This window comes from Cygnus atratus, chromosome 3 (genome assembly GCF_013377495.2).
Source record: "Cygnus atratus isolate AKBS03 ecotype Queensland, Australia chromosome 3, CAtr_DNAZoo_HiC_assembly, whole genome shotgun sequence".
Taxonomy (NCBI): domain Eukaryota; kingdom Metazoa; phylum Chordata; class Aves; order Anseriformes; family Anatidae; genus Cygnus; species Cygnus atratus.
Genome location: NC_066364.1, coordinates 3,581,504 through 3,595,805, shown reverse-complemented (window position 1 = coordinate 3,595,805; position 14,302 = coordinate 3,581,504). Strand labels below are relative to the sequence as shown.

At 54.3% G+C, this 14,302-nt stretch overlaps 1 protein-coding gene across 3 annotated transcripts; it reads left to right on the top strand.

Moving 5' to 3' along the window:
• The first annotated feature begins 2,974 nt into the window (after positions 1–2,974).
• CTSB (cathepsin B) lies at positions 2,975–13,076 on the top strand. 3 transcript variants are annotated; one of them, XM_035563612.1, is made up of 10 exons: positions 2,975–3,153; positions 7,438–7,589; positions 7,880–7,965; positions 8,381–8,495; positions 8,761–8,879; positions 9,383–9,468; positions 10,108–10,254; positions 10,859–10,975; positions 11,485–11,613; positions 11,719–13,076. In XM_035563612.1, exons 2-10 carry the CDS (start codon positions 7,464–7,466, stop codon positions 11,814–11,816), a joined length of 1,023 nt encoding a protein of 340 aa, XP_035419505.1. In that variant the 5' UTR covers positions 2,975–3,153; positions 7,438–7,463; the 3' UTR covers positions 11,817–13,076. The 3 variants fall into 3 exon arrangements, with proteins under 3 accessions (XP_035419505.1, XP_035419504.1, XP_035419506.1); XM_035563611.1 differs by lacking the exon at positions 2,975–3,153 and adding an exon at positions 3,968–4,593; XM_035563613.2 differs by lacking the exon at positions 2,975–3,153 and adding an exon at positions 6,626–6,665.
• The last annotated feature ends 1,226 nt before the right edge of the window (positions 13,077–14,302 follow it).

Below are 14,302 nucleotides of genomic sequence, written 5' to 3'. Positions count from 1 at the left end.
AATGTCAGCTTTGGAGGACGAACCGTCAGCAGAAGATGCTCAAAGAGGGCTGCAGTGACACAAGGTCAAGGAGAGCAATGTGAGGGAATGGGGTGAGGGCAGGAATATTAAAGATCTTCAAAGAAAATACTATAGTGCTGTTTCAGAAGTTAAACATCAGTGATTAAAAGTGGCCTATTAGGGTGAATTAGGAAAAAATGTGGATGCACACACCCAGAAGGAACCCACATGGAGAAGCACACTTGCTCTTATCCCAAGCCAAGGTTTTTGCTTATTAACAAAACCTGATTTCCATCCCCTGGTCCTGTGTGATAATGGTTTGAAACCCTAGAAATGCAAAAAAAATATGCCTACATTATTTAGTTCTTTCTTCCTTTCTTCCTTTCTTCCTTTCCTTTCTTCCTTTCTTCCTTTCTTTCTTCCTTTCTTTCTTCCTTCCTTCCTTTCTTTCTTTTTCTTTTTCTTTTTTCTTTCTTTTTTCTTTCTTCTTTCTTCTTTCTTTCTTTCTTTCTTTCTTTCTCTTTCTTTTTCTTTCTTCCTTTCTTCCTTTCTTCCTTTCTTCCTTTCTTTCTTCCTTTCTTCCTTTCTTCCTTTCTTTCTTCCTTTCCTTCTTTCTTTCTTTCTTTCTTCCTTTCCTTCTTTCTTTCCTTCTTTCCTTCTTTCCTTCTTCCTTCCTTCCTTTCTTCCTTTCTTCCTTTTCTTCTTTTTCAGTGAAACTCTTTCTGAATTTAGCCATGTGAATCCTGCAGCAGCTCCTTAGCAGCTCGCTGCCACGTGATGTTGAGGCAGGTGATTTTACCAGAGATAAGAGGAGGTTGCTCAAGACCTCCTGCTGGTTTCCTTATCTCATTCCTGTAGTGGTGGATTTTGCTCCAAAGGCTGAAGCTTGCCACAACCAGAGCAAACATCTTTTTCTCTGATACTCTAAAAATCCCTGCAAGAGTAAAAATTAAAATTAAAAGTATTATTATTAATAACAATAACAATAACAATAATAATAATAATAATAAAAAGAAGAAGAAAAGGTTTTCTTTCCTGCCTTATTTGGGCACATGAAAGATTTATAGGCTCCTTGGAAAGCATCTCTAATGGAGAACCTTTCTGGGCTGGATTCAGTTTCGTCTACCAAAGGAACCCACCTCAAAAATGGGCATTTCTCCTGCCCAAATGGACTGAAAAAGGAACGGCAACTTCATCACTTCCTCAGAGAAGAGAGAGGCCAGCTCTCCGTGCAAAGCCTTACTTTGTGCTTTCAGTTCTTGAAAAAGACAACGAAGCATTTGCCAAAAACCAGGTGGCTGCTCCGGGAGGATCAAAAAGGACAGCTCAAAGACCCCAGAGCAAGGCAAAATAAATGCTTTTGTAAAGGTGCTGGTGTGCCACTTGTAGAAAAAAAAATAAAAATAAAATAAAATAAAATAAAATAAAATAAAATAAAATAAAATAAAATAAAATAAAGAACAGCAAGAAAACTATTTGGAAATAAGGAGGTATTGGAAAAAAGGGTAAGGAGCTTGGGTGATGGTCTGCAGCATGCATGGTCAGCGGTGCTGAGCACTTGTGAGCTGCATCGTGCAAAGGTCAGGCCACAAGTCGGGTCCTTCTGCCTGTTGTCAGCCAACAAAACCTCACAGCAGCAAGGAAATATCTGCAAAAGCAAACAAGGACCGGCACCGCGAGGGATCGCAGCGTGAGGCAGAGTCTGAGTGAGGCTGGGCAGGCCACGAGGGGTTTATTTGCTTTTTGGTGATGATTTTCATTTCCGAAGCACGGAGAAAAACACAGCGAAGGGTGTCTTTGCTGGTTAAAGATTATATTGAAAGGAAGCTGCTGGTCCAAGGGCCTTTGCCCAGTGTATCGAAGCACAAACACACTTAAGGACATGCCCCAGTGTTTGTGCAGTGTTTATTGGAGATGTTGCTGGTGCGTTGAAGTTTATTGAATGCAATTGCTCCGTTGTTTTTTGTTTTGTTTTGTTTTTCTTGCTTTGCCCAAGCTCAGCAGGACGAAGCTGGGAAGAAGAGGATGAATGGCCCGATTTATCTGGTGCTGCTTGGCATCACCTTGTGCCCTGCAAGTTCCTGCAAGGCATACATCACATCTAAACCCAGCAAAGCCCACCCGCTCATCACATCCCTCCCGCTGTGTGTGCAGGGCTGAGCATCTGCTCCCTGCTCCTGCTCGCGGAGAATTTGTTGTATCCCCACCTCTCCCAGAGGGGGCTGAGAAAAATGTATATACATGGTTTTTCTCGTCAAAGTGAAGCTTTGGCACCCTCGTGGTCTGGAACAGGACATGAAACTGGGTCTTAGAACGACCTGCGGCGTTCACAGTTCTTGCGAGAGTTGGCCAAAACGTCAAGTGGAAACGAAGTAAATTGGCACGGTGCGGACTTGCTGGGCTTCCAGGGGAAAACTGCAGAGGATGGTGGCAGGATGGGGGTGGGATGGGCGGGGGGTGGAGGTGGGATGGAGATGGGATGGAGGTGAGGTGGTGGTGAGAAGGAGAAGGGAAGGAGATGGGAAGGAGGTGGGATGGAGGTGAGATGGAGGTGGGATGGCCGTGGCATGGAGGTGAGATGGAGATGGGATGGAGGTGGGATGGAGGTGGGCAGGGAGGAGGAAGAAAGCAGTGGGATGGAGGCAGAAAGCAGGCAGGCTGGAGAAAGGAATCACACAGTTTGCAGAAGGGAAGCAGCTTGGATGGAAGCAGGACAGCGGAGGAAAGCGAACGGGATGGAGGCAGGCAAACAGGTTGCAGGCAGGCTGCAGAAGGGAACTGGGAAGGTTGGAGGAGGGAATTAGGCAGGATGGGGTGGGAAACGGACGGGATGGAGGCGGGCCGGAGAAGGAGGAGGAGGAGGAGGAGAAAGAGGAGGAGCAGAAGGAGGAGGAGAACCAGGAGGAAGAGGAGGAGAGCAGCGGGCTGCAGGCAGGAAGGGCACGGGGGGGGGGCGGAGGCGGGGAGCAGCAGTGGGCGGGCGGGGAAAGGGAAAGGGGCCGGGAAAGGAGCAGGGAAAGGGGCAGGGGCTGGCAAAGGGGCAGGGAAAGGGGCCGGGGCAGAGGAGGAGCCGCCTGCCCGTGACTCAGCCGCCCGGAGCTGCCCCTTCGCGCAGCGGGGCCGGGGCGAGCAGCGGGAGCGCAGCGGGGGACGGTGAGGATTGGGGGGGGGACGACACGGGGAAGGGACGGGTTCAGCCTTTGGGGGGGCTTTGGGGGGCTCCGTGCTGCGGCTTTGCAGCGGAATCGGGGGCAGGGCTCGCAGCTCCGCTTGTTTTTCCAGCTTGGTTTTGGGGTCGGGGGTTCGGGGGGATGCTGGCGCAAGGGGAAAGAGCAGGGGAAGGGCAGGGGAAGGGCAGGGAGGGGGAGGACGCCCTAATTTCCAAACAGGGGTCGGGTGGGAGCAGAAGACGGCGGGGTTGTTGCTGAAGGGCGATGAGGAATGTCCTGTGGTGCTCGCCTGGCTGGGGACGGGGATGGAGAACGGGGATGGGGACGGGGATGGGGATGGGGTTAGGGGTGAGGATGAGGGTGGGGAAGGGGAAGGGGATGGGGGTGGCCATTCAAGGGGACCCTCTCCCATCCCATGGCTTTGAGATGGAGAGGTGAGTGCAGCCACTTGCATCAAGATGCCCTTCCCATTTGGCCAGGTATCCAGCCTGTGCCAGTGGCTTGGCTTTCCTGGGAAGGGTTGGGTGTGGGGACGAGTGGCTGACGCATATATATATATTATTATTTTTTTCAAAAAGGCCAAAAAACAAATCTAATTCTCCCAATACAGTCATAGGTGGAATGGAGTCACCACACCACGGGTCTGGTGCGTGCCCCTGGGCCACCAAGCTCACCCAGCTGGGCTGGCCAGCTCCGTCCCTACCCTGGCTTTTGTTGTGGCTCCGTCACACCGGCAGCCAGAACAAAGGACAAAGCTCATTTGGGGCAAAAGGCTGGAGGAAAGCACATGACAAGGGCTTTGCTGAGCACCTCCTGCCCCCGAGGGCTGGGGCTATTGCAGCTGCAGGGGTGGGCCAGCTTTTATCTTCCTCACCCCTATGGAAAAGGGCGTGCGGGTGCCTCCCTGGATGCCCGGAGGGCTTGGGGCCAGACGCCGAAGGAGCCAAGAGGTGCTTCAGGGCTCTGACTTATCTCAGGGCCTGAGCTGCCCGAAGTGGGTGCTGGTATGAGCAGCCTGTTTTGGTGTGGTTTCTGTTCTGACTGGGGCAGGAGGGCGGGGAAATGCCTGCTTAGACGGGACTGACACACAGATCTGGGGGCGAGAAGACCTTTGCGGTGGGGCGCTGCAGTGGAGGGGTTTGCTCAGCATCCGCTGCGTGACCCTGCCCGGCACCGGGCTGAATATTTGCAGCTCTGTCCGTGGGAAAGCAGGCAGGGGAGCACCTCTGGCTTCGAGATTTGATCAGGAGAGATGGAGAGAGCAACTGGGCCATGTCTCCTGCCACCCTTGCAGACACCCGTCTTGCTGCGGCTGCTTTCCTCCCTCGCTCGCTGCAGCTCCTCTCCGTGAGCCCGAGGGTTGCGCTCAGCCCAAATTTCTTCTCAAGCCTCCAGATGGCTGAATTGCAGGCGTTCTGCACAGGTAGCTGCTTTCTGGCCTCAACTTCTTGCTCTTTATTCGAGAAATGTCATTACTGGATACGTTGGGACCCAAAGCAGTGGGGCAGGGGATTTGCTGCAGCCCAGGAGGAGGTGGAGCGGCTCGGGGGGCTCGTTGCACGCCCCAAGCACCCTCCTGCGACCTGGAGAATCGCCCAGGTGAAGTCTCAAGAAGTCCAACAACCTTTGCCAGGGCAATATTGAAGCTATGAGGCTGTGGGTCCTGCAGGAGAAAGGACTGGGCTGTGCACGAGGCCAGGCTGGGTTTGCTGCTGCCTTTTGGGCTTTCGGGGGCTCGTACAGACCAGGCGGTTCCTCCACCCATGTAGGCGAGGAACAGGGGCATTCGGTGGTAGGGACCCTCCCCAAAACCAGCTTTGCCTTTCCCTGTTGCTTCTTCCCAGCACTGCAGGTCTGGTGAACGGGGCGAGTCGTGGCTTTTATTGCTGAATTAGCCTGCACCACCCCTGGGAGAGCTGCACAGAAGCAGAACCGGCGTGCTTGGGGACGGTGCCAAGGCCGGGAGGGGCAGCAGAGGCTGCCTGCAGGTGGACACCCCCTTTGGAGACCTTTGGGGGCAAAACCAGGGGTGGAAAGGGAAAAGATCTCGCTGGAGCAGCGTGCAGGAGGAAGCAGAGATCTGCAGGCACGGCTGCCCTTACGCAAGTTTGAGTTTTGGTGCCGTTTTCAGGGTGGCGGTGTCTGAAATGGCCGCAAAGCTCTCCGGGGAGGGGACGGGTGCGCAGGGAAGATAGCGGCGGTGGGGAGCGGTGACGGAGCCACAGAGGGGGCCGTCTTCCTCTGCCTTTTTGGGGGGGGGAAAGAGGGCGAAGGCAGGAGCCAGCAGCCTGTTTTTGCCGGCCGCAGGCTGCCCCCGTGACTCGCTCTCGGCGGAAATTCGCTCTCTGCAGCCAAGATTTACCGCACGCAGGGCGCTTGCTAAAGCTGGGGGGGTGGGGAGGAAGAAATCACGTGAGATCGAGGCTTTCCCCTTCCTTCTCCACCCAAATCCTCTGGCAAACCTTGGGATAGCGTCATCCAGCTGAGAGCATCGGTCTTTTCCCCCCAGAAATGCCCGCTCTCAGCCCGTTGCAGGCTCGGCGAGGGGGTTGTTTGCTGAAATGGCCGTCAGGCTGCGGGTTGTTTGGGTTGCACAGAAGGAGACGAGGCTGCTCCTGGCCATGAGCCACGTTTTGGGGTGTAAGCAAGCTTGCAAGTGGCGGTGTCCTCTTTCAGCTCCGTCTCTGCTTGGCTGCAGCTGGAGGTGTGCAGCCTGTGTGGTCTCGTAACCTGAGGATTAACCAGGCTGTTGTGCTGCCAGACCTGGGGTGGTGTAAACTGGGGGGACTGGGCTCATCCTTGCGGACAGAGGGGTTTGAGCCCACTCTGTTGCTGCTGCACCGGGCATCTTGGGGCACAGAAATAGCCTGGGTGTAGCTCAGCTGCCTCTGGTCAGGCTGCTGCAGCTTTATCAGGGTGCTGGAAGATAAATCCATGCCTTGCCCACCAGCGTTTGGGTGCTGTGACTGTCCAACCCAACGGGCAGGGTCCCATTGAGACCCACTTGATGCAGAAAAGGCCTCCCAGAGAGGCCAAATGGTCCTGTGATTGGACTGGGAACACCTTCAGAAAGGTGAGATTTGGGGGGCAGCAGGCCCCATGCGTTGCTGAAACTCAACTCAGCTTTTGGGCTGAGCATCCTGCCGAAAGCACGAAGGGCTATGGGGTTTAAAAATCAATAAGTGGTGGATGAATGGGGGAGAAAAATGAAAGAGGGAGGCTGCAGGCGCCTGGGCTTGCTGCTGGCAGAAAGTAGGACACTGCTGCTGGGCTTTCTTCCCTGGAAAGGCTAAACTTGGCTGCGAGTGGGTGGAGGCAGCCTGGAGATGTGTGCACGTGTCCCCATTGCTCGCAGAGCTGCTGATGGGAGCTGTGGGGCTGCTCCGGCGTGTTTGGCCACAAGGGTTTAAGCCTGGGCTTGCAAAGGTGATTACGCACCCGGCTTGCTGAGATGAGTGGGAATTAGAGCCTCAGCCTCTGCTGCTCAGCGCTGCTGTGAGTATCCGAGGTTTTTAGGGCTGCTCAGGGGAGTTTTGGAGAGGGCTTTTGGTGGAGGGGGGCACCTGAGTGTTTTTGCAGAGGTCGAAGAGCTCGTGGCGTGCCTGAGTCAGGTGTGGGGACGTGGAACCAGCTTGTGCTCTGACATGGGGGGGCTATGTTGAGGGCTTGCCATGCCCTTGTATTTCCCCCATGTCTCCGTTCCCTGAACTGGGACTTTCCTGGCACGCTGCCACTTTTCAAAGCCTCCTGAGAAGTCCCCATGGGATGGGAGCTGCTCGCAGGTCACCTCTGCGTGGGCTTGAGCTCCCCACCCTGTGCTGTGAGCACATTTGGGGTCCTCAGGGCCACGAGCTGGCCAAAATGAGGCCATAAACCCCAAAAATGTGCTCTGCAGAAGCATCTTCAAAGAGTGTTGCAGCAAAGAAGGGACTGGCGAGTTTCCTGGGGCTGCAGCCCTGCAGTTTGATCATTTATTCCTTATCCTTTGGTTTTATGGAAGCAAACACAGCTCTTAATGCCCTCCAAACTCAGTCCCTTGGACCTGCTTCAGAAGGGACTTTTACTGCTGCTGCTAATCCCGCAGCAGACGATGAGCAGGGGTGCCTTGTCCGATGCACTTCTGAGTGGCAGGGGGGATTATTAGTGTGCTCTCATGTCTTCTCCTGACCTTTGGGGTAAATTGGGGTTGTCAAGGGCTTTGTGTGGGCACGTTGTGGTCAGAGCCCATGCTGGGGAGGTTTCCAACGATTCCCAAATCTGGCTGCAGGTGGAGCGACCCGTGCCGTAGCCAAGATGTGGCCGTCCGTGTCCATCCTGTGCATCCTGGTGGCCTTGGCCAATGCCCGCAGCATTCCTTACTACCCACCGCTCTCCAGCGACCTGGTCAACCACATCAACAAGCTCAATACCACCTGGAAGGTGAGTAATGGGATGGTGTTGGGGGAGGACAAAGGGATGATCTCCGTGGGGCTTGGTGGCTGTGGTTTGGGTAATCTCCATGGCTGTGGTTTGGGTTTCTCGCCGCCATGGTTGCATCAAACCAGCTTTGGTCCCAGTTGGCTTCTCCACTGAGCTGGTGCCATCACGGATTCCTGCTGTGGTGGTAAGTGGTGATGAGCTCGTAGACCAGGAGGAAGATCTGGAGCACCAGGCTTGTGCCCTTGGTGGCTGTGGAGAGTCCTGTGCCACCTCTCCTTGTCTCTCCCCAGGCAGGACACAACTTCCACAACACTGATATGAGCTACGTGAAGAAGCTCTGTGGCACCTTCCTAGGTGGGCCTAAGCTCCCTGAGAGGTGAGTGCTGGGGGAAGAAGATGAGGGCCCCCAAAAGCTGCTGTAGATGCTCCTGGTGTGTCTGCAGTGGGTGGGGGGTCTTTCCTGGCAGGCTGTGAGCGGGGTTCCCCTGGGTGCAGCTCACTTTTTGGTACCTTGTGGACATCTTGCATGGGGTTAGTGTGGTGGGGAACTTCCACCCCGTGTTGTACGAGCTACTTGAGCAATCATATAAGTCGTAAGCCTCGAAACTCAGAGCACTGGAGGAGCTGCTGGCCTGGTCTGAGGACTTCAGCAGTGTTCACTCTCCTTCAGCAGTTAATAACAGGAGCAGTCCTCCTCCAGGTCACCTCCTGAGCTGTCTGGAGAGGGCACTGCCCCCGGTCCTGCTTCACTGGGGTTCCTATGACAGGACTTCCCTCTTTCTCCCTCGCAGGGTTGATTTTGCTGCAGATCTGGACTTGCCAGATAACTTCGACTCACGGAAGCAGTGGCCCAACTGTCCCACCATCAGCGAGATAAGAGACCAGGGCTCCTGTGGCTCTTGCTGGGTAAGAGCACAGGTTTCAGGTCATGTCGATACGGGGTTTGGCAGACAGCAAGCAGGCTGCTGAATTTGCTACTGAGCTTTAAAACTGGGGGGCACGGGGGATTCTGCGATGTCTTAGCACTTCAGTGGGCTTGTCCCAGCCACACTTGAGCTTGGTGCTCTCAACTCCTTCCCAGGAGGGGACAGAAATCTGCCTGGTTTCTCTCCCATGGCCTACCCTAACCACCTTGCCTTGTATATTTTTTTTGGGGGGGGGTTGCCCACAGGCCTTTGGTGCTGTAGAAGCCATTTCAGACAGGATCTGTGTCCACACAAATGCCAAGGTGAGCGTGGAGGTGTCGGCAGAGGACTTGCTGTCGTGCTGCGGCTTCGAGTGTGGCATGGGGTGAGCTTCTGGGGGCACTTGTTGGCTTCGAGGCGGGGTGGGAGGAGCGGGGACACAGCCCGAAGATGCTGGTATTGTTTCAGTCTTGTCTTTTTAGTCTTCCCCCTCAGCACGAAGCCCCACTGCTGGCTTTTGCTGTAGATGGTAGAGTTGGGTGGGAACATGGAGGTGACTGCATGGCCTGAAGGCCCGCCTGGGCCGTGTCCTGCCTCCACCAGTAGCTGGCCAAAGGGAGGGTCTTTCAGTAGCCCCAAAGCCTTGTTTTTTTGGCAAAATTATTTTACCTGTGGCTTTTGCAGTCTTTGGGAGCAGGGCTGGGAGTTTGGTCTCCGAGCTGAGTGGTTCTGGGGGCAGAAGCTGACCAGGGACCTGGTGAGGAGGCCCCACTACTTTGGGATTTGGAGACATGACTGCTCTTAGCTCCTTCTTGCCCTGAGGCTTTAAAGGATCAACTTCAGCTTCCTTGGCCTGGCTGGAGCTCGAACTTCTGCCTCTTTCCACAGGTGCAATGGTGGTTACCCCTCCGGTGCGTGGAGGTACTGGACAGAGCGGGGCCTCGTGTCTGGGGGCCTCTACGACTCCCACGTGGGTAAGTCCTGGATCATAGCCTTGTGAAGGCCAAGAGGAGCATCCTCACTAAGTTATGGGGCAGTGCCCTTCGGGACGTGCTGATCTGCATCCTCGTGGCTGTACCATGGCCTTGAGCACCTCCGCTAGCCCCGCTGGCTGCTCCTGTCCCCATGGCTCCCTCTGGCCCCCCATGTGGGACAAGACACCCATGTGGCACAGTAGTCACACCTACCACCACACAAAACTGGGGTTGGGGCAGGTCTGAATCAGTCTGTGGATGTTTTTGTTGGCCTTGGACCAATTTAATATATTTTGGCTGGGGGCAGGAGTCTTCCTGCCATGTTTCACCTTCCAAAAGCAACTTCCAGACTGGAAACCTCTGCCACCACCTCCTAGCAGGGCCATAAGGTGGTTCAGGTTTCCGTCTTTTCCCTCACCTTGTCAAGAGGGTGGCGGTGGGAAGCAGGTCCAAAGGGAAACCTGCAGCGATTGCTCATCTGGTGATGACCTCCTCTTGCCCTCACCCCACTGATCTGTGGGGTTTCTGGGTTAAAAGGATCATAATTTTGCTCAGGGCATCTGTTGCCTTCTCCAGCTTGGCTGCTGGGGCTGGGGGGTTGCTCGGGGACAGCAGGCTCATGCCACCTCTGCCTTCCAGGCTGCCGTCCCTACTCCATCCCACCCTGTGAGCACCACGTCAATGGCTCCCGGCCACCGTGCACTGGGGAGGGAGGAGAAACCCCCAGGTGCAGCCGGCACTGCGAGCCTGGCTACTCGCCCTCGTACAAGGAGGACAAGCACTATGGTAAGGAGGTGGCCTCCCAGCAGGAGCTCCGTGAGGTGGGTGGGATGAGACCTCTTCCCAAGCAGTTTTATGGCCAACATCCTCAGGATGGGTGCTCGTGAGCCTGTTTGGTGCACCCATTTGTGCTAATTGAGATGGGGGAGGTGATCTGGGTCCTCTTGGTTGCGGTAATGTGGGTGCAGGAGGTGACCACCTGGGTTGAAGAGCACGGTGCTGAGTCTGGCCTCACATCTGCTTCCTTCCTCCCTACTGGTAGCTGGGACTCTACGTGGAGGGTTGTCTGGCTGCTTTTTGCAGATTTGTCTTAGCATTAAGTAATTTTTCTTTTAGAAGTGAATCTGGAGAAGGGGAGAACTTCCCTTTCCACAGAAGCTGTCTGGTGTAGGTCTTTGGGTACAGAATGGGACCCTTGGGTTAAGCCAAGGGAAGAGGGATGGTTGGAGCCCACTTCCCCTGCTGAGCTGTGCCTGTGTCTCCAGAGCAGCTGGGTTTGAATTTAAGCTTTAAGTGGAGAAAGGGCACACTGAGCAGTTATAGTGCAGCCATTTGGAGATATGGGCCCAACAGAACTGGGCTGATGGTAGGACTTCTTCCACCTTGCTAGGCATCACATCCTATGGCGTCCCTCACAGTGAGAAGGAAATCATGGCTGAGATCTACAAGAACGGACCGGTGGAAGGAGCCTTTATTGTCTACGAGGACTTCCTGATGTACAAGTCTGGTGAGCATCGGCACTGAGACTGGTCCCTACCTCACCCATAGGGTCTGTCCTGCATGGCCCTTGTCCCTGTACCCAAATCTGAAGGGAGATCTCGGGTTCATATTTGTGTATTTGGTGTTGTGAGAACATGAGCAGATAACATCTCCTTTATCCATTGGTTTGTAGCAAGGGGAATAGGATTTTAAGAGTGGTTGAAAGGGAAGCCCCGAGAAGGAACTCCCAAAACTGCATCAGAGTTAGGATTTTAGGTAAAATCGTGGCAGATGGACGTCAATTCCTTGCTTTGGGCTGCACTGCCTCTGGGCCTCTTGTCAAGTGCCTCCTTCCTAACTGTCTCTCTCCATTTTAGCTTCAGGTTTGAGTTCATTTAACCAAAAAGGGAAAACCCCAAAAGAAAAACCACCAAAAAACCTTTCTCAGCCGGTCTCTGGGTTTTCATATCGAATATTTTGGAAGCTGGCAGCTCTCTGCGGGGGGAAAGCTGTTGATGTGTTGGTGCTGCCTTGCAGGGGTGTACCAGCACGTGTCCGGGGAGCAGGTCGGAGGCCACGCGATCCGGATCCTGGGCTGGGGGGTTGAAAACGGGACCCCCTACTGGCTGGCTGCTAACTCCTGGAACACCGACTGGGGGGATAACGGTGAGGAGCACAAAGCTATCGGTGTCAGGGGGGCTGCCCCCATTCCCCGGTCTCCTTGGGCACTCGGTGAGGCAGGGGAACTGACGTGCCCCGGTGTCCTTCCAGGCTTCTTCAAAATCCTCCGAGGAGAGGACCACTGCGGCATCGAGTCCGAAATCGTGGCCGGCATCCCCCGGACGGAGCAATACTGGAAGAGGGTGTAACTGGCCTCGTGCATCACTGCTGAGTTGATCAAACCACAAATAATCCCGAGTCCCCGATGCTTTTAACCGATAGCGGGTTGGGCGCAGAGCCCCCACTCTAAGAGACGATAGTTGAGGTTACTTTATTAAAGCTTTTTATCTTTTTGTTTTGTTTTTTTTTTATTTTTTAGTTGTATGATGGAGCTGGAGGTGGCAGGTCCTGTACTGGTGCCAGCTGCCGTCTGCAAGCCCTCTGCTCCTGGTGGGTCGCAGCCGGGGGCACTCCCTGCTCAAAGGACTGCTGGGGGGCTTGCTGGCCTCTTTGTGCCGTGGTCTTTGGCTAGCCCGGACCCCTTCCAGCCCAGTCTGTTACTGGGAGGGAGGGAAGCAGTAGCTTTGCGCTGGGAGCAAGGATTTGGTGGGGCAGCAGAGACGGAGGCTGCTGGCAAATCCAGGCGTGGCCGGTGCACCCCTGGCTGGGGCGGTCTGACTGTTAGCAGAGAGCGTGTGCCTTGTTGAATTGGCTAAACGTAGTCCCATTAGTGACAAAATACTGATGAACTTGATGCGGGGCTGCCTACAGCCCCTCCTGCCTGTGACACGTCCTTTCTGCATCGCTTGCTCTGCTCCATTCTTTCGGCTGCTTTTTAAACCACTCATTCCTCAGCTGCTGATGTTTTTTAATTATGTTTTTTTTTTTTTTCTTTTTCTGCTGTAATCTGGGGTTATTGATCCTAGGGAAGGGCCTGTCTGGAGCTCCATGAGCTTTGATCGAATGTCCTGCAGCATTCAGGAGCACGCTGGGAAGGGCAAACTGCTTTTGGCCAGGGCTACGCAGCTCGGGCCATGCCTTGGCAAGGGTGCTGCTGCGTGTTGCGAGCTGGTGTAGTACTTTGGGACTGCAGATGATGTTCTCCAGGTCTGCCACAGGGAGCTCATGCAGATGCTTGGCGGTATCTGGCGAACTTGCACGCAACTGAAGCTTTCTCTGAGCCACAGGTGGCAAGGAAGTAAAAGTAATCTTATTTTTGTTATTGGGGGAAGTGTAATAGCAGTGTAGGAGGAATCATGCGATTTGCCAACACTAATATAGTGAAAGAGCTTTTGATTTTCTTTTAAAGCACAAAGTATATTGCTGAGCTAATGCTACAGGGCTGAAATAAGTGAAGCAGGCTCTCCCTTGTACTGTAAAATAGCCCCTCACCTCTGCCTACTGAACCAGTGAGACAGAGCTTTGGTGTGTGTGAATGAAACAACCGTGCCAATAAACGATTTCTCCAACGTCTCGTCTCCTGCCCCTTGTTGACTTCTCCTTCAGGAGCTAAAACCATCCTCAACTCTTCTGCTGTTGCTTTGCTGTTGTGGAAGCCGGGTGAGGCCCTTTTGTGCCAGTGCAAGCTGTCCCTGCCCCATCCTCTGGCCATGCTGGTGGCAGCGGGGCTGCAGCCGCTGCCTGGGACCTGCGCTGGCCCCCGAGCAGTGCCAAGTCCTGGTGGCACAGAGGATGCTTCACCAGGGACCAGAGGGAAGCCAGGGGTGCAGGGCTGGGGAAACAGGGATGTAGCCGGGCACCGGAAAGCACGGCAGCAGCCCAAGGGTGCTGTGCCCCGACCCCTGCTGAACACGCTGCGTTCAGCCCCTCGGGCCTTCTGCTGCAGGCTTTTAGGCAAGGAAACCTCCAGACCAAGCCCAGGGCTACAAAGCTGGCACTGCTACGAGAGTATGGAGTAAAACGAGAGGCGGGATACAGCTAGCTGGATAGGGTATAGCAAGGCTGGAGCTCAAGAGATGAGCAAGCAGCAGCTGTGCAATAGACTGGTCTTGACCTTGAAAGGTTTCTAGAGAGCAGCAGAGCCCCCAGAAGGGCTGGCTGTAGTCTCCCAGCCTGCAACATGCTCTAAGGCTCTAACTTACCTCCCGCCTGGCTCCAGCTCCATCCCAGAAGAGCAGAGAAGGTCCCCAGTGTAGGCACAGCTTCCCCACTCCTCCTCTTCCCAACAGGGACCGGTATAAAAGTCAACGTACTGAGCGTTAGCTGTCTCCCCCCGGGTTACAATTCAGTTTTCAGGCCCAACCTATAGGGCATTACGGTGATGCCCTGCAAGGAAGCATCTGCACTTCATGTAACTTGTGCAACAGCGGGGAACTAGCACAATAAGAGAAATAACGGCGGAAGAAATTCTCAAGCACTCTTTTTTTTTTTTTTTTTCCAAAGAAAACTTTAATGTCAACAACAGGAAGCTGCACAAAGGGAGCTACCGCAAGGTTTTTGAACAACAGCTTAAAACTATCTACATAGGTACTCGTGGAGCAGGGCTGCTTCCTCCAAGTAACAGTCTGGCCACACAGGCTTGGCCTTGCAAAGGCCACCAAACGCCCCTGGTAGGGGTAGGCTTTGCCCTGTCCTGCCCCAGGCTGTCCCCCCCCCATCACACAGCCAAAGCAGCAGTGAGGGATTAGGGTGACTGAAAGCAAAAATCCAGGAAAACGGGACTTGAAAGTCGTTT

Excerpts from the sequence above, each read along its gene's own strand:
- CTSB (XM_035563611.1), top strand. The coding sequence starts at position 4,443 with ATGTCTCCTGCCACCCTTGCAGACACCCGTCTTGCTGCGGCTGCTTTC. Across the intron at positions 7,966-8,380 it reads GGGCCTAAGCTCCCTGAGAG|GGTTGATTTTGCTGCAGATC; the intron begins GTGAGTGCTGGG and ends TCTCCCTCGCAG. Across the intron at positions 10,255-10,858 it reads CAAGGAGGACAAGCACTATG|GCATCACATCCTATGGCGTC; the intron begins GTAAGGAGGTGG and ends CCACCTTGCTAG.